General features: G+C 34.2%; 1 protein-coding gene across 2 annotated transcripts in view; it reads left to right on the top strand.

Moving 5' to 3' along the window:
* Positions 1-20,431, top strand: part of LOC140154980 (high-affinity lysophosphatidic acid receptor-like) — an 85,438-nt gene that overhangs the window by 11,891 nt on the left and 53,116 nt on the right. The window contains exons 2-3 of one of the 2 annotated variants that reach the window (XM_072177643.1): positions 504-2,387; positions 13,507-13,533. In XM_072177643.1, the coding sequence (XP_072033744.1) occupies positions 1,388-2,387; positions 13,507-13,533 (1,027 nt within the window). In that variant the 5' untranslated portion in view covers positions 504-1,387. The remainder of the gene's footprint in view (positions 1-503; positions 2,388-13,506; positions 13,534-20,431) is intronic. The other variant, XM_072177644.1, reaches the window with a different exon arrangement.

The following is a 20,431-nucleotide window of genomic DNA, read 5'->3' as shown; positions in this document are numbered from 1 at the left end:
ATTATAGGGGCAAGAAATCCAGTTACTACACTGGAATTTCAGTGACTCAAGACAAACGGTATATTATTTACGATGGTGGTACCGCTAGAATGTACCTCATTTCTTAACAGATATAATGAACCACCTGTCTTGAATCACTGAAATTTCAGTGAAGTAATTGGATTCCTTACCCTATAATATACATAACTTTTGTTACCAGTGTGTAGTTATTTTTTGAGAAAAAGGCAAAATTAGTCATAAAATTTATCAGGGGGTGTAGTACCACCTTAAAAAAAAATTCAAAGTATGTCAGTTCAATATCATTTACTGGAGGTTACATTTCAAACCTATTTGATTTCAAATCATATTCTTGGATTGAAGATAGTAAACACTGTTTATCATTGAAAACAAGTTTGTTTACCCCATGCCATCTTCCTAGTATAAGTCATTACATTGATTTATTCTGGGGATATGTTATTTCTTTATAATCATTAATAACCAGTTTATGTCTTCTTCAATTTCAGGCAACCAGGCTGCAGTTGACACTATAAATAATTTCCTGAAGTATTACTCAACCCTCAATATGGAATCTTCTATTATTACCAACCCATCTTTAGCACTTCCAAGAACTTCTTTGATACTATAAGAAATCATCAACAAACAAGACACACCAAATGATTAAATATTAACAAGCTGGTACAATCACTCAGCCTGTAGCCTAACTTGAGGGCTTCACGCACATCCCTATGTCATTGAGTGGGATCAAAACACACAGCTTGTCAGTGTGTGGATTTCATATTGGCGCACAAGCTAGTCTGTAACTTCACTGGCTTTGATGACAACTACCAAAAGGCAGGATTATTACGTGGTATATCAGTAATAGGTATGCGCTCGTGCTGTCACACTGGACTTAGATTTCACACGACTGTGTAGGATGATTCCCCACTGGCAGTAAACAGGCAGGCATGCATCTAGTGGACAAATTAATGCGGCTGTAGGGATCTAGTTAATGGGGTGGTATATCACGTAGCCAATGTAGTGAAAGTCCAGTTTTAAGGAGTAGAGTGTCAAATTGGAATCTGATGATTAGGGTGGATGTCGTTGATGAAAACAAACCATGGATGCTTTTGTTTAGATTATCTGTACATGATAGTGGTTTACACTAGGAGTGATGAGGCAAGTGGTACTGATGCAGGTAATTACTAGCAAATGAATTTTAGCACCGTATGCGGAGTGAAATAGAGGAAGTTTTAGTTGGCAGTGGGTGGAAAAGTAACTTTTTCTTCAAGTTAACATATGTTTCTACATTGACTGCATACAAGATGTGAATTGAGGCAAAGGTTATCGATTGTGACGTTGGAGAAACAAATATAGTGGAACTTTGTGCAGAAAATAGCAGTGCAGAATTATGACAACGATTGAGCCAAAGATGTTGGTAACATTAACAATGGGGCAAAATATAACAGAGGTCACCATTACCCAAAATCCGTATACAATTCCATATTGGGAAACTCCAGTTGTAATTATTCTTACAGTAATTCTTGCCATCATAACAGTCGCAAGTATTGTTGGAAACTGCATGGTCATAATCGTCGTTTTCTATTTTCGTGGCATGCATACGAAGACGAACATGTTCATCGTAAATCTGGCTGTTGCCGATTTTGGCGTAGCAGTGCTATGTATGCCATTCTCATTACTGACCGTTGTGAATGGTAATTGGGTATTTGGTCATACCATGTGTAATGTAAATGCGTTCTTTATTGCTCTCTTTTTAATTGCCTCAATTCACGGGCTAATGTACATCAGCTTACACAAATATTTTTCCATTGTAAAGCCACTGGCAAGATTAATCACGCAAAGACGAGCGGTATTGATGATCGTCGCAAGTTGGACTGCAGCCTTTGCTGGTGCTATAGGTCCTGTTGTTGGATGGACAAGAAATGAATATAAACCTGCCACGGCACAATGTGGACCAAAATTTCCCGAAAACTTGCAGGAGAAAAGCCACGCTATGTTTCTTCTCACTGTGGGTTACTTGATACCTTTAATTGTATTGTTCTACAACTACACTGTCATATTTGTAACAATCCGTAAATATAGTGTGCGTCTTAAGAAACATTCGAACTACGACGAGGTGAGAATCTTGAAGCAGCAGAAGCAAATCACCATTACTCTCTTCATTGTCTTCATTGCGTTCTTTATTTGTTGGACACCATATTTTATTTTTGCTGGAGCAGGGACTGTCATTGGATTTGATCACTTACCAAGATGGCCCAATATATTGGTGTACTGGTGTGGATATGCATCATCTGCAATCAACCCCATCATCTATGCTTTCAGAACCAAGTCTTATAGAAGAGCATTCATCAAACTGTGTTGCTGCTTCAGAGACGGTGGATTAGGATCGGGTAAGTTTGCATGTACTTAACGCTTTACTTCAACCTGCCTATACACTGGCGAAGTGATGTAATAATCACATTAACTACCATAGCAATAGGTGAAAACAATTTTTGAATATATCGCTACACTACGCCTGTGTATGTCTGCAATCATAGATTGAATACAATACCGGTCTTTTCAAAGATACTAATCTTACGGGTGCGAGTGATCAGCATGATATGGTTCAATGCAGAGGTACCGTGTGAACATACCAGTGTAGCGCAGTATATTCAAAAATTTTCACCTATTGCTATGGTAGTTAATTTGATTATTACATCACTTCGCCTGCGTATAGCACAGATTGGACAACTTGCTTGCCAGCATTTCAACTTGTCCACATAGGCTATGTGATGTGAAGAAGCAAAATGAGTCATTTAATTGTCAACAAGCAAAATCAAAATTAAGTTTTCAATTTCATTTCATGAGCTTGATTTCGCTAAAAACTCCATTGGACTTACAGTTCCAGAGATATGGTAAATCATGTTAGTGTTGATCAGAACAATAAAATACATAGCAAGATGAATACTATTAGTGACAAACAACTCATTTGGCTTGATCATATCACGCATATTTTTTTCAAATAATTTTGGATGAGCATAATGACCATACATTCCAGTTTATTATCTTTAGATGAAACTTTTACAAAACTCAATTTAGAAGTGGAAACAATGGTAATTCACAACTTTTTTACAACTTGCTTGATAGGTGTATATAGCTCTAGGTCTTGTTTGTTAGAACCTTTAAGAGAAAAACATAATATATAGAAATATTTTTTGCAGGTTTTTTGTGCTTGAAAATTTCATTTTTTTTCTTGTTGTTGCAAATAAAAATAAATGGTGGTAAAATTGCTCCTAAAAACAAAACGTAAAGTCAGCTTTTTTAAACCTAAGTTTCAACCAACAATACTAGAAAAATATTTTGTATAGGTTGCAATTTCCTCCCACACACACGCAGTATAGGTCTATTTGAAAAATTAATAAAACAGTTTTTAAATGGAAAAGCACAGAAAGTTAATTAACTGAAAAAATTTCACTTAAGTGAAAAATCACAGCCTTCCATTTGAAAGATAAAATCATGTTTATTTATGGTGGAAGTGTTTGTACAGTCTGTTAATGGGAATGATGAAATTTATTAATGGCAGAATAATTTTGTCTGCACTGCTAGCTATAATGGTGTGACCCCTCCTCACCTCACAAAACTTGGAACAAGTTTTGAGATAAGTTTCTTTTGTTTGTTTTTGGATTTTATTGGCACTTTCAGCTATCTATACTGGTACATTGCCGTTGATAGATCTGAGACTGTCGGTACACAGCAGATGTAGGCGGGACTGTGAAAAATTGGGTCAACAATAGATTTTGTGTGAACTGCATGTACATGTTTCCCCAAGCCAATGTGCCAGTTCCCCCCCAATGCTATTCCAGGCTTTCTGTTTAGTAGCTCATGTCAGCACCCATCTGGTCATGTAGGTATTAAATTAAGTGCCTTTTATAAAGCAGTCTACGCCTGCTGGTAATAGTGATATAACATCAAAAATTATCTGAGAGGCCACACAATTAACATGAATAGATTTTCAATAGTCCGACATTGCAGCATTTGATTCTCCAAATTTGAGTTGACATATATCACTTTACTGATTGCCTCGAAGGAGACAAAAAAGGGCTTTTTTTTTGCTGCACAGATGCTTAAATGATTGTGAAAAACATTTGCAGAATCCTGTCTGCATAAATAAAGGTTTAATTAAATTATGAGAATGTGTAAACACACATGCATTGCGAATAATGCTATGTTTAGGAAGGCACTTCTTGTCCTGTGGACGGTTTGTAGCAGACTCTTGTCAAGTTTATAGTAACACTGAACTAAGAAATATAGCTCTTTTATGTGTGCATTAACAAAAACCAAATAATTTTCATCTATTATATTATAAGCCAAACAAACTTTAGAAGTGGGACAAAACCAAAGTTACTGCAGAAAACCTGCGGCAATGAGTTTGGACTGTTAAACCATTGAAATGTACATAAAGTCTTTGGGAACAGCCGAGACTCAAAACCGGGACCTCAGTGGTGCTATGCGCGCTAACCTGCTGCAACCATGATTCGTTTGAGGTAGAGGCCTTTAACAGATACATATATATGGTTAAATATCTAAAATTAAGTTGGTAGTGCTTTGGGGCGTAATGCCCATATTAGAACTACTTAAAGCACGCTATTTTAAAAAATATGGTTTATTTGATCAGTAATATATTTGTCTGTTGATTTCATCCTCATTCAGTGCTGTGTGTTAAACTGTCTGACACTAATATCTAAATAACCCAACAAATGTATCTTCAAGGAATTTAGTGACCTTAAAAATTCCATAAAATGTAATCATCTTAATTATACTAATTAATTTCACTTCCTTCAGGAAACTAGTTTTTAGTACATTATGTAACCTAGACAAATCCAACAGCCAAGGGTAGGTTAAAATAATGTGAATGTGAAATGAAATAGCCAAGGGTATGCATATAGTTAAAATGCCAAGTAATGTGAATGTAAAAGAAAACGGAAATGTTAATTGATTAATATACAGTAGAATTCCATCTACAAGCATAGAGGCCTCTAAATGAACGAAAGGCAGACAACATCAACAAAAACAAAAACTATATTACTGATACTGGCGGCTGTTCAAAAATGTATCATTATAAGACCAATCTATTGTAATGTTATTGTGGAGGGTGTCTGCCATTTGTCTCTTTCATCAAAAAACCCTCATTTAGAGGCATAACGCTTGTAAAATAAAATCAGACATTTTAATTGATTTAATTATTTTAAATGTCTGAAGTACAAATTGCTTGATCAATACACTGCTTACATATTCTTGAGAGAAAATAATGGACAAGGTAAAAAACAGGCAAGTTAGAAAATGACATGTTAAAATGGCAAGTTGCCCATACGGTTCACCATTATTCTTCTTAACTTAATTTTCAACTGTGATTTTTGTGCTACATTTGAGCAAAGATTTTAAGCTACTACAATATTAGAAACAGATGTTTCACAAGATCAATACATATTTTTTTTATTTTTCCCTCTGCATTTCAAACAAAACTTGTTAATAATTCTTTCAAAACCTTGCACAAATATTGCCACAAACGTTTATCCAAATGTTGACATTTGAAAAAAAAGTGAAAAAGATGAAATTAACATACATTGCATTGTCAATATTAGTTTTCAAATTATTCCAATTTCGCAGCATGAAAATTACATAGATTCCAAATATAAGAGTACAAATTTTCACTTAATGACATAATTTGCCTCGGACATTTGGTCTCCATGGAGTTAGTTCTTGTCATGTCAACGACCCTTCCAAATCTGACGGGAGCATCCGATATCTATTATACATGAATGTATATTGTGTCTATATAGTTTGAATAGAATAGAACCCTGAAATGTGTAATGCAATCTTCAACTATAGGAGGTTGTATTCTGGCAAGAGCAATAACTGAATTTTGATGAACCTCAATATTGGCAGATTCACAGCCCTGAGAGTTGTATTTGGCTTTTGGGGTACCTCGGGTACCTAGAGAAAGAAAGGGAAATTAAATTCCTAAATCCTGACGGTTATTTTGTCAGACAAAGGCAATTTGTTTACCTTATGGGATAAATTTATAGGCATTCCGGATGTACACATATTGTTTTGTTAATATGGTAAATCAAGATTATTTTGCAGGCAGTTTTGTTTGGGAAGTAAAGTGCTGCTTTTGTTGTGCCTTAATGTTCTGTATAGAGTTCAATAATATTACAGTTTAGTTAGGTTAGGCACCAGAATCAAATTTGATCTATTGATCAGTTATCATTGCATGCAAAGATTCATAAGGCGATACTTCTATGTAAACTCAGCCTGATCGAATAAGCGTATTTCATATAGCGAATACCGTATACCGTATACTTCTATGTGATCGCAGCCTAAGTAATCACAATTAGCAATAGTCGATTTTATAAATAATAAGGATTGACCAAGCATCGATGATTGATCAAAAGATCGAACTAATTTGTCTCTATTGCCTTAATAAACATCTACAATCAAGGTGATAATTCATGGTTAATATGAGAGATGATGACAGCCTGGATGACAGATAAATAAGTTGCTTTTAACCATATTAAAATATGGTCACACACAAATGGACCAAAATGACACTGCTTTACTCACTGTGTTGCTGTTAATAACCAGCAAACACATACCCTTGCAAAATCTTCAAGCATACAAAGGTTGCCAGAAAATATCAAGCTTTATAAAGATTATAAAATGTTTTAATAACTCTTTTAAAAGTTTTGAACATGTGTTGACAAAAGATTTTTTTAAAGATTTGCCAAAAAAAAAAAAAAATTAGGGAATATTTTGACATTTTATAAACATGGTTTTATATTTGTTCTTTTGTTGTCCTAATCTTTTAATAACTCAACATTTAAAACAATATCTTAAAATGAATAATGGTCCATATGTACAGTTAATGCCCGCATGACGCATGGGCGTCGCCATTCCAAAACCACAATCCTAGCAGATAGGAATTTTTCAGACAAATATCATCAAAATTACTAAAAGCTAATTTATTACACATCTTTTGGAGATTCTGAATTTTTTGTGTTTTCAAGAACTAAATTAAAAAAAATTTTAACAACGGAAAAATTATGGACAGAAACTCTCACAATATTTCTACAAAATTGCAAAAAAAACAACAAATTTGCCTGAAAAATGTGGACACGCCACATTTCCATTGAAATACACAGGAAGGCTACCCTCTATTCCACAGTTCACTTTTCCAGAGCATGGCTGCAAAAATGGTGACTGGAGCACAATAATTAGTTATTATCAGGGATGGTTTCTCACATCCATACTGGAACAGTGCTATTCCAGACTTAGAAGCTGTAATATCAGCGCCCATCTGGTCACATAGGCATTAAATTAAGTGCCTTTTATAAAACAGTCTGTGCTTGCTGGTAATAGTGATATAACACCAAAGATTATCTGAGAGGCCACACAATTAACATGAACAGATTTTCAATCGTCCGATATTGCAGCATTTGATTCTCCAAATTTGAGTTGACATATATCACTTTACTGATTGCCTCGAAGGAGACAAGAAAGGGCTTTTATTTTGCCGCATAGATGCTTAAATGATTGTGGAAATAGTTGCAGAAACCTGTCTGCATAAATAAACATGATAAAGATGTAATTAAATTATGAAAACGTGTAAACACACATACATTGATAATAATGCTATGTTTAGGAAGAACTTCTTGTTGTCCTACGGACGGTTTGTGGGACGGTTTGTAGCAGAATCTTGTTAAGTTAGTAAAAATAGTAACACTGAACTAAGAAATATAGCTCTTTTATGTGTAGGTGGAAGCAAGGATACATGTATAGGGAAATTGATTTGGGGCAGCAGGAGAAGAGCTGTAAGCAATCATGATAAGACACATTTTGACATTATGAGATAGGCTATAGAATTGAAGTTTACAATAATTGCCTTCATTTTCCAGTTTTTTACATTACTTCAACACTGAAATGGACACACTTGAACTTTTATCTATTCAAGATCATTGGTTGAGCAATTGCATCTTCTTCTTTTGCAAAATGCATACTGTAAACCATGATATTTTTGTGGTATCAATTTTTCGCTATTTGAACCGTTTGGAGCAGTTTTGTAGATTCTTGTGTTCGCAATTACAAAAAGTTACCCATTACATCCTGTGGCTAAAAAATATATTTGCAGGCTTTAAAATTTGCTGTTCTGAAATTATCTGCTAAAAGCTCAAAAATAAAAACCATGTGAAAATGTCCTGTTTTACAGTAGATGGATCATAAATGAAATAGAGAGAAGTGTGATGGTTTTTTTTTTCTATCACAGCATGGCGCAATGACATCGAATATAATATATACTCAATGTGATTTGTATAGCTATTGGGTAGAAAGTTGTTGCTAAATGCCCTACGTTCAACATGATAGATCTTGCGATTAGTTAGTCACTGCTCACCTGACCTTAATTTACCATTAGCCATTTCAGAATCACAAGTTGAGCTAAATGCGACTTCAATCAAAGTGATACCAAATTGAATGGGCAGGCTATAAATTGGACCATGCAGTTGTGTCAAACAAAATGTGCTACCAAATGCTTTATCATTTTTGAATTTGTGAAATAAAACTGTTCAGGTTATTCTAAAAAGAATTAGGGTGAACTTATTAGGGGTAGCTTCGATTTCAGTTTCAGTGGACATATGGAGTGATCAATGATAGCCATTTTCTTGTGAAAAGTAATTAAATGATAAATGAAATGATGCATGAGATCAAACACATCTTTTATTGAATTCATTTAAAATTTAATGTCACTTGATGGTTCAACATTTAACCATGCATGATTAAAAATGATTCATATATTGTTTTAATGAAAGAAGTGCATACCAAGATTTATGATAAACCCCTTATTTTGGTACTTGTGTGCTTTCTCCACCAGTACAAAGATCACCATCCCAGCAAATACAAAATATGTTTAAAACGTTATAAAAAAACATCAAAAAGAAGAATATTCAGGAAATATAATCTAAATGTGCTATATCAAACTAACAAACAAAATATTATAAAGTTGTCACAATGTTATTGTAAAATATTTAAAAAAATGTTTTATCACTTATAAATAAATGATATCCGGGATGATGATTCTCTGTTGTTGTGAATACCTCATACCTTAGTTAACTTTGTGCTGTGATCATTTTGATTGTGACTCCGAACAAAGATAGCATGCACAGTTGACCCAGTAACAAGTGATTTTGACATCACACTACAACAGCGAATACAAATATGCTTTATGGCAACTTGTGAAAAATTTATGAAAGTATTTTATGACCTTTGATATTGAAACATTTACTGGTAAACTTTGTATGCTGTTTTAAAAATGTTACATTCATAATAAGTTTGTTGGGATAATCTTGCAAGAAATGATAATTATTGCACATTGAAACTTGAATCATCACAAATGTCTCTTACTCTGATGCACACATGCAGTCAATTACATTGCTAGCTATTGATTTGTACATAATGATTGTTTTAAACACTGGTGCAAATGTTACGTGACACATATTTTCATGATAGTTATCATTGTAAATTGCATCCTGTATTATTACTATTGGTTTCCGGGATTGGTTTATATGGTACATTCAACTGGACACACCTGTTACCACCTGTTTCTATTCCTGGTGATTTGTTTCAGAAAATAACACTCAACTGTCCTATATCAGTTCGGGGGGAGGGGGGGCACTCATAATTCACGGATGTCTCTGATATCAAATACTCTTGAAGCGTCATGTCACATAAACAGTATCATATTTCAGAGACATCTCATAAATCACATACTCCCTAGTTTCAAAACCCAGTCGCAAATGATATTAGTAATTTTGGTGAACGTACCGGGGCAGTGGTAATAATTTTTTGAGTAGGCCTTATCAGGGTTGTAGGTAGCCCAAGTTGAGTGCCTGCTAATTTTACTATCCAATTCATGAATTAGAGCGATTTTTAGGGATTTTTTTACTTCAAAACATTTGATTTTGGCCATTGCAATCTAAGTGTGTTCTGGGACCATTTGTCAGAATTTGCACAGATAGATATAATTTTTGCACAGGTAGATATTTGCTAAACATAGGAAAGCTTATTGTAATACACTCAGCTTTGTTCCGATGTGCTGCATCGAGTGCCCAGCTGTCAACAGAGCTCGACTTATGTGATATCACAGACTCCCCGTATGTAAAATCACTGACCCGTCTTTGAAATCAGAGACGTCCGTGAATTACGAGTGCCCCCGAACTGATATGTTAACTACAACATTTCCAATTATTAGCTCTTAAAGCTTGAGGGACATGCCAAGACTGCCAAACCACAGTTTCCACAATGTTTGCTCATTTACAAGGACTTTAGACCTATATAGTGAACATCTTATTCCTTCCTACAATGCAATAAATAAGTAGAAACTGCATTTGTGTGTCAAGGGGTTAAATCTCTCAACTGAATAAATAAAAGCATGTATATACCTTTATTCTGATGCAAGCAAGACAGACAAATTTGATAACCATGTTCAACTACTTAAAAGCTAGTACACTGTGCTATAAAAGTTAACTGCCGATTCCAGAAAAATACAGCACTATTTTTGAAGGATTGCAAAAACAACATGTTTTTTCAAATGAAACATAGGTAAATTTTTAAGATTCCCTATGTTTCATTTGATTAAAATCTTTTAGTTATAGTAAATATTTGGCCATTTTTTGGAAATAAGTGCCAAAAACATGTGTTTTTGTTTGCTGTGGCAATCTAGCCCAAAGACCAGTACTAATTTCAGGCTACAAAAAATGTGCACTCTAATTTTAGGAAATCACATTTTCAAATATCTTTCACAACCAATTATCAAAATCAACATCTACATTTATGAGCAAAATCATAGCCTATACTCAAAATTTCAAAAGCTTAGACTTGTGTAAAGTCTTTGAATTTTGTGACTGCGATGTGTAAGAAATCATTTAAGATTGCATGTTTTTGGTCCATTTTCCCTCAACTTGCAAAACTATTAACAGTTGACTTTTATTATTTTTCTTTTATTTATTTATTTTTATTAGAACTAATTAAAGGATTAAGATTTAGCTATGTTTCATTAGGCAAAACAGGATAATATTTTTAAATCCAAAAAAATTAGGTCTGTATTTTTCTGGAATCGGGAGTAGTACTTTGACTGTTGTTTGAAGCATGACTTAGTAGGAGCCAATTGGCCTAATTTATCATTGAATTGACCTATTTGATGCTCATTGATCAATTGTTGGAATAGTTAAACAAATGATTTTGTGCATCCTGTCTCTCTATGTCCACTTAAAATCTTACACTCTCATTGGTAAATTGCAGGTAAACGTGATGCTAAGCAAAGTCTACCTTATTATAAACATCATTTTTGTCAGAAGTGCGTGATATTTTAGAAGTTCAGTCTCCTCACAATATTCATTTTCTATAAAAGCCTGCATCATTTATCTCTACTATCCAAGTTTTACATTGGAGCCATAGCAATCATGCATAATACATTATCACATTATGTTCCCAAATAAATGATGGATGCCATGTGGGGATCGCTGAAATTAGATTATAGGAGAGACAATCGGAAAATGTCAAACACGGAGTTAAAAGCGTCCCATATGTTCAATTGTGTGGTAGTGGCCTAATCATATAACACCATGGCCCAACTGTTTTGACTGTGCATGTCACACATCGGCTCCCTAGATTTGAAATAATCACCGCTTTCCAATAATGAATGCTCAGTTCAAGCGAGGCTAAAGCACTGTCGGTACTCTTGTTTTACAGACAATCCTTAGACATGGATCCATGATTTTTTTAAATTGCTTGATACTATTCTATTACTAAGTGAACAAAATGATGCAGGTTTTGAAGCTTGGGCGATATACCTCATCAAAAATAACTCAAGCCCCCCTTTCGATTCCTGATTTTTTTTGTGTTATTCTCACCTTCCACAAAATAGATATAGATAAAATCAAACAAAATATAATAATTATGCTCCCTGCCTAGCTAGTTGCCCATGTCCAACTTAGTTTCGTCAGCACAGACATTGACTGTTATCATACTGACATTTTTTTAAACGGAATACTACTCTTCAGTCACTAAAGTTTGACAATAAATAGTCATGAAACATGTGGCGGAAGATTGTGATGGTCCCAAATAAATGCGCACTGCCCGCATGTTTTGTTCGGGCACCCATTGAAATTGTGTGGCTAATTGTAAAATGTGCACACATTATGTTCCAACCGTAGCACGAAAGACACAATAGCGTAACCAGCGGGGCAGGGGGTCACACCTAAAATGGGGACGAGAAGTGGAAAAATGGGGATGAGGAGAAGGGGAAGGAGAGGGAAAATAGGGACGATATTGACATTTGCCCCTCCCCCCGGACTGAAAATGCTGGCTACGTGCCTGGATAGACACCCATATGATGAAGGACGCAACAGTGGGATGTTTCTCACTATGCCTTGCCCAGAATGTGCATGTTGCTGTCATGCTGTAAAACTCATAATATGTTACTCTGATTTGTGTGTGTTGATAGTAGAATAAACTTAACTAAAGTCTTATTCAGATTTCCTTTGACAGCTTAACCATCATGTATAGGCCTACGTGCGCGACGTCAAGCGTGTGCATTGGACCATGTGCAAATAATACGCGCTGGACGGCTAGCAGTTAGACTATGCCATGGTCGAATTTTATTAAAAATATGTTATTATTAGTCATGATGAACCCATTTCGTTGAACTCAAAATTATACTGATGTTTATTAAAATTAAAGTATTCAATAGTAAAATGGTCATAAAGAGTTAAAAATATCAGGCGATTAGTGACAATAAAAGTAATTGAATGCAACATTATCTTGCATAAATCTACCAGTTTATTGATAGCGAACCCCGAAATTTCGACTATGAACTTTGAATTGTAAGCAGAACTTTACCCCCTGGACTTTGCTCTCTAAAAACACACTGTCAAGCATACTTGTTTATCAGTCCATTAACCACAAACGCAGCTAGATGTTTGATGAGAGATTAACTTTCAGCGTCTACACAAAAGCGCCGCAATGGTTATGGCGCGGGCCCAGACGATTTAAACCATAGCGAGGTATGGTCGACCAATCACAAGGCAGATCCATTTAAAGATGCATTACATCATGCCCAATTTTAGTTAGGCCAGAAATTGGCCTAACTCTCCATAGAGTCCCGTGTTAAAAATCTTAACCGCAAGGCAATGTCAGTAGTCCACTTGGGAAGCTAACAAACAGAGGGAGTAGGGTGACTGATCAGATGTGAAAATCTATCAATTGTGCACACATTAATTAAATCAGAGTTTTAAGCTTAAATACAATATCCAGAGTATGCACAATGGGCAAGTGGACTACGGGGTAGTCTAGCTAGCAGTACGCTTAATTTGTTAAAGGAAATCTGAATAAAACTTTACTCAGTATGTGCATGTTGATATATATAGTTAAACTGATATGTGCATTTTATGTGTTTTTCTTTGCATGTGAATTAACCAGATGTTGGATCTATTCGTATGAATCTTGGTAAGTACCCAGGAGGAGGGTGTTCTTGAGTGGTAGGGATGTGTGGCTGAGATACTGAAAACATATCCCCCAAATATACCAAATTTGAAAAAAAAAAGCAACCCAAAATATCATTTTCTATTATTATTTTTTCAAATTTTTGTGAAAAACAATAAAAAATCAGCACTATATATCAGCACCAGATATTTAAGATAATTTTGAAAAGGCATCCATCTCTAAACCATTTTTCTTAAAAATGCAACCCAAAAGTATACAAAAAAGCCTGAAATTGCACCCTAAATCTTAGGAAGTTCATTTTCAAAATTATTGTATTATAAATTTTCATCTAGACAGATCAAGGCAGTGATGCTAAAAGATGCCGAAAATCTTTGTTTGGAGCTGCAGCAAACTGGTATGCATAGCTATAATAACAACTTCCAAGTAGTCCATTTCTAAAATGTCAGATTTTTAAAATCCCTCAAATCATGCAAATCTTGGCAATTATAATTTGGTTGATTTCAACACAGAAAGCAACAAATTGAATATTGCATGGAAGAGCATAATTACGATTGTATTAATTTTTGGATCAATGAAGTGCTCATTAAAAATCATTGTATGATGTCAATACAAAAAAGAAAATTACTTTCAATTATATAAATATACTACTGTGTCTTAATGCTTACAAATGGAAGAGTTCCTTGAGGTGCTGCAAGCTAAGTTTAAGTAGGACAATTATTATTGTTGCTAAATTGCTGCAGTAACATCATTGAATCCTGGAAATTAAGGCGGGTTAGAGGGGAGCTTGAACTAAGCGGTGTTTGCGCTCAAAATATATTGAGACAAATAAAGCTGACTTACAAGAGGAATGGTATGGATTCTATTAAGGAAATCCCAAGCCTTGTTACAAGGGATGTCATTTCTTCACCATATTCATAATTTTTTACGAGAGAGAAAATCCCCCAAACTTTTATTTTGATGTATTATTGGCCTAAACTAAAGAACTGCAAGACATGTGGGAATATAAATAGAATTATTGGCTTCCTTGACTCATTTCCTATAAGATCAATGTATAAAATATTAAGACATACACTGCAATTTTTTAGTTAAATGGTTAAAACTGGAAAAAAACTACCATCCTACTCGTCTTAATAAGCTTCAATATGCATTTTGATATAACTTCCAACTAAATTTATACTGCATGTAGTGATGAAGTGATTTATTTCTTGTCATTAGTGTGTTGCACTTACAAATTTCTATTCAATCTGTTCAGTGTAATAATATAATACTAATATTGCTGAAGGCTTTGATGATGATGCTGTTAAACCTCATAATTGCTTAAAATGTTATACAAATTAATTCTGTAATAATTCTTGCAAGCTCTGTAAATGAGAGCATAATCAGATTTTGATTTAAAATAGCCATAATTATATGAAAAAAAACAGCCAGCAGAAATAGTTGTACTGAAATTCACTCTAGAAAACTAGACGATTTGACTAGATTTCAAGTGAAATTAGATCTCACTAGTCTTACCATGATCAAATTAGACCAAAATCATGTCTAGAATTATAGGTTAATAAATGTGTATCACTTGTTGAGAGTCAAATTGTACAAAATAATGCACTTTTACTGAGATGTTGATTCGTCTAATGCACTCCCCCTTCGGCGCTCATGCATTAGACGCATCAACATCTCAGTAAAAGTGCATTATTTTGTACAATTTCTCGAGCAACAAGTGATACCCATTTATTAACATATTTCATACACGACTAAAATCCCACGATTTTTGCTATTTTTATTACAAATTTGTCACTAAAAATGTTGGAAAATGCAAGCAAATATAAATGCATCCTCCCGCAAGAAACATGAACATGGCTAGTAATTTACTAACGTTTGCTCTGATTGGTTCTTACTATCTAGGAGTGTATGAATCAGGTCTAATTTGACTCGGAAATTCTAGTGAGATCTTATTTGCCTAGAAATCTTGTCAAATTGACTAGGAGTTTTAAGAGTTATTTGGACAAAATATGAAGGGGAGAAGCTGTTGAAAATAATCTGCAGTTGCATATTTTTTTACAGACTAGCATTATTAACCACATTGTTCGAACTGTTGAGTCATGTGATTCAAATGCACATACCTAACAACATGTGCCTTTAATGTAAAATTTGTATTTTGCAGCCCATACCTTTCAATTGAATGCCCTACAAAATTCATATTGACATTGATTAGATGGGCTAATGATGCGATATTATATGAGCAGCTGTCAGTAGGATCTAATATATTATAATTTCTAGAAAGCCATAGTGTAAGCGGAAAGAAAGCTGCATGTCTTCAAATAGCTTCTAGTTAGAATTACTATAACGACATACAGGAGCTAGTCAAACTTGTTTTGCGGTTTATTGATTATAAAATAATAATTTGGATAATGATTTTATTGCTTTAAGGCGATATAATACCCCGATTTTCATCAGTACCCCTCTTCTTTTTTTTCTTGCAAATTTATTAAGTACATATATATGTTTATCACCTCATGTCCTTAACTTATAAAATATATCTACATATAAAGTGACTTTCAACCATTTTAGTAAGTCATTTTAACCCTATATATTTTTTGTTTACTGTAACCTAGTAACTCAGATCTGTGTTTCATAACAAACCATAATTTATTCTTTTCAAAATGTTCAAGTAGGGTACATGAATAGAATACATTAAATCCTTTGTTATACTCTCTATAGAAAATCTATAGTGGTGCATGCAAAATACCTACCATGATATAACACTGAATAAATTAAATACACACTTATACAATAGATGCATAGTCATTAGTTGTTAGGAGAAGAAAAGGCTATTAGGTCACCGTATGTCAGGTTATAGGTCAATTGGTTCAGGTCAAATTTAAGCATCAATTTTGAATACACATGTGAGAGTCTGTGATATCATATGAGGCATAATTTTGATATTCTGTCTTTAACTGGATATATATCGAGAAGTGCATGGTGGATATACTAATATACCTTGGGATGTAAATGGTGAGTACAATTTAGAATGCCTAGTTGAGACGGATTTCACAAATAAATATAAAATAGTTACCAAAATCACAAAAGGTAAGCTTACGGAAAACTACCCAATATGGTTGTATAGGTGACAAGAAATACAATTTTTTCATCATTGCTGTAGTATGGTTGTTGTAACCTGTTACCTATGGCTTAATTAAGTTTCAGTGCAATAATGTCGCAAGTTAAAAATACAAAATATAGCTCAACATTGAAAATAGAAGCATTTTAACCAGTTCCTTTTTTGATAGTTGTGGAGCACCAAGTTCATGAAGTCATAAAAGAAATCAGGAACCACTTATTCCCATTTTACATATCAACTTTATTTCCCTAATGTGTTAGCAACACATATCCAAAATTTTAACGAAATCCGTTGATAGTAAGCTTTCCAAAATGAAGTGAATTTAAATCATCAGTGATGTACCTCCTTTTGGCTTCTATCTGTAAAAGCATGTAAGCTACATTGATACCGATACCACCAATAAAACGAGAAGATTTGCCCCTTCATTTTGCATACCACTTTGTCCAATTTTTTTTTTTTTTTTTCTTCACAAAATGCAAATAAATGCACAAAAAAAATCAATGGGTGTAGTACCCCCTTAATGGCTTTTAGTAGTATAATTCCTAGAAATTTGTATACGTTGCACATTAAGAAAGATACCAGCTTGAAAACTTATGATTACAGAAGCTACTCACAATTTTGGTTTCATGAGTTGTTGGTCAGAGTAGCATTTCCATAAAAATAGATTAGTATTTCTTTTCCATAAAATGTTAGCTTTCTTTTCCATATAATGTTAGCTTTTTTACTGTCAGATATGTCCACTTTTAATTTTGAGCCGAACAACTGAGGTAAAGCACAGAAAATTGGAATTTACTACAAATGCCGATGTCGCCAGTGCATGTCACTCCGTCGGTCGTGTGGTGGCACTGTCCTTTGATGTGTGTATGATCATCCTGCACGCCATGTACATACTGTGTTATGAATGAACATTGCGCATGTTCCGTAGATGATGTTCGACTAATATTTCTATCGTAATAATTAAACAACGATTACTGGGCTTCATTGAAATCTTGGATTTTGACAAAACTACAGCACCTATAGCATTGATTTTTGCAGAGAATGTTAGTGTGTTCTCCTCAGCAAACATTACAATATGGCTTTTATCTTCCTAATGGCAGTGAAGAATTTTTCCAAGGTGTTCTTACTCTTTTTTTTTGCTGGAAAATTAGGTCACCCTAACTTGACAGTATTTGTTTATAGATGATTGTAGTATACTTTTTCAATATTGCAGAGGTGACCATCCACCTGACATGTACTTTTTAAATTCCAAGGGTATTTACTTAGCGTGAAGAGTGCTTCAAATGGAAGACAGTAAATGCGTAAATTACATGGTAAACAATGGATGCTATGGGGGAAGATGGTACTACAGGTATCCGTCCATATGTGCATATCCTCTGGGGCAGGCAACAGGGCAGCGGCTTTTATGAAAGATTCCAAGAAAATTGAATATTGTGATGAAACAAAACTACAGAAGATGAGAGAAGAGCAAATTCAATCCTGTGGGGGGATGCTGATGGTTATAGAGGAGGTCATAAGGGTTTCTTGATTTTTAATGCTTGTATGAACTTACTCTGTTGCCACTTCTTGTTATAATGCCATTGGGGATTTTACTGAAGGACGAACTACACCAACAAAATACCAGTAAAAGGTACCATTTAGTCCTGGATCAGAAAGTTATGAAAATTATTTAGCATAATGTAGTTTGAAATACTCGGAAGTCAATTTGTGCCGAAATTCCTCCCTACAATGCAATAGGTATATTGCATAATAATAAACACAGTTCACTGATTGTGATTCAAACAAGACTCAGTTTGTATCACATCACATAGGTGTGCTCTCAAAATACATTGCTCATAAAATACCTAACATACGTACCACATGCTTTGCCATGTCGGTGCATATTCATGATGAGTATGTAGAGTAACAAATTTACTTCCTGAAATAGGTATTCATTTTCAGATCGACTTTAAGTGGAGATAAATTTGCTTGTGGCTAGATGATATGATATATTCCACAAGGTACTGGGACAATATGTAATAGAGCAGCAGCATGCATCTCCCTTTCTCCCTGAACAAAATCCAACTTACCCAGTAACAGGCATCTTGCAATTAATTCACATAAACATGTAATGAGAGATTTTTAACTAAATTATGAAACAAAAGGTAAAAGTTGATGACTAAATTTGACAATGGCACGAAGAGGGATTATGATGTATGATGCAAGCAACATTTTATTGCATAATCACTGGTTTTGAATGCATGGTTGTATCCATTATTAAAACATGATATATGAATTTGCTGCTTTAAATGTGATTAATTGCAATTTATTTCAATTTAATTTTAAATGCATCTATTGGGAAAAGAGACAGTGAGAGGAAGAAGTTGAAATGAGGATGGCAACTTTTCTTTGTTAGTACATGTTTTTAAAAGTAGGATACTAAGATGGTGAATAGGAACTGGTTTTCTTTCAAAAATTGTGGCATTGAGAACTAATATTTGGCTTGACAAACTGTTTACTGGGTACAGGGTATCAAGAGTTACAATTTAGCAAACTTTGGTGTCTTAAGAAGGCCCGGGGGGTCACTCCCATTGTGGCCTGTACACCATCCGCGATAATAATAAAAATTCCCTTTAAAAGGGAAGGCCAGCGTCAATGCAGAAGAGGTCTTGTAAATAGTTTGGGTCACCGTGAAAGGCATTTTTAGGATCACGCTTACATCCATGTTACATGACAGTTCACCAAACCATCAATGGTGAGAACATGCACACTGAAACAGCAAAACACATTAACTCCTATAACTCCTGTCAACTCTTTAATTCATTACTCCAAATTGTTCTGTATTTTTGTCTTTACTGCTTTTTACCCATGCTTATTATAAAAATCAAGAAATACACTGCAGTTGTTAGTTAATTGGCTATGTTAACTCAACTTACATGCACATTTTATTTTAAAATAATTTTATATTATTTCGCAATGTATAGTTTACTATAAAGTAGATAGTGGCAAGCACATGATAAAGGACTGATCATTCACTACAATCTTCACTTTTAAACTGTATTTTTTGAATGTGTTGATTGTTAGTCCGAAACTCCTGCAAAGCTATGGACATGGCATCTTACCTACTCCATTCTGTAATCTGCATTGTGTGTTTTCTCAGTCTTCAATCATTTTGTTGAATGTAATTTTATGAATCAAATAAAAAAGATAGAAATTGGCCTCACTTTAGTTATGTGTCATTTTACAGTATTTATCATTTATAAAGTAAGACAATAATTTATTTATTTTCTATAAGTGCATGTCAAAATATGGGATATATTGTTCAATATTATAGCTAGCCCTAAAAACTTTATTTTCAATCGGATTTTTCCGTTGAAAAGACAAAACTGATGTTAAAGATAGCAATAATATCATCAATAACATTTTGAGTCAATTTTATCCATAAAACGATACAGGATAGGATAGATAATTACTTTGACTTCAATGTGGTCCATATAATGAAGATTTTGATTCCACAACATTATTAGATCTGTTATCAACATATCAATTATGCACTCACAGGCAACCAAACATCATGCTATCAGTAGTCCACTGATATGACCTCGTGATCATTCCCCGCTTTGACCATGTCATTTTTTTGATATGCTGATTGCTGAACAAGTTTATGTTTATATGTGTAGGCCTAACCTATGATAACTTTTTAAGTCATAATTAATTCAAACATAACTTTGGCAATACTCAATCTTTTTCGTTCGTTGAAACGGCAAAACATACATTCTTTTCCTTGCAAATCGAATTAGCAGACATCAA

Source organism: Amphiura filiformis, chromosome 6, assembly GCF_039555335.1.
Source record: "Amphiura filiformis chromosome 6, Afil_fr2py, whole genome shotgun sequence".
NCBI lineage: Eukaryota > Metazoa > Echinodermata > Ophiuroidea > Amphilepidida > Amphiuridae > Amphiura > Amphiura filiformis.
The sequence above is the reverse complement of the archived record's forward strand: the minus strand, read 5'-3'. Positions and strand labels throughout refer to the sequence as shown.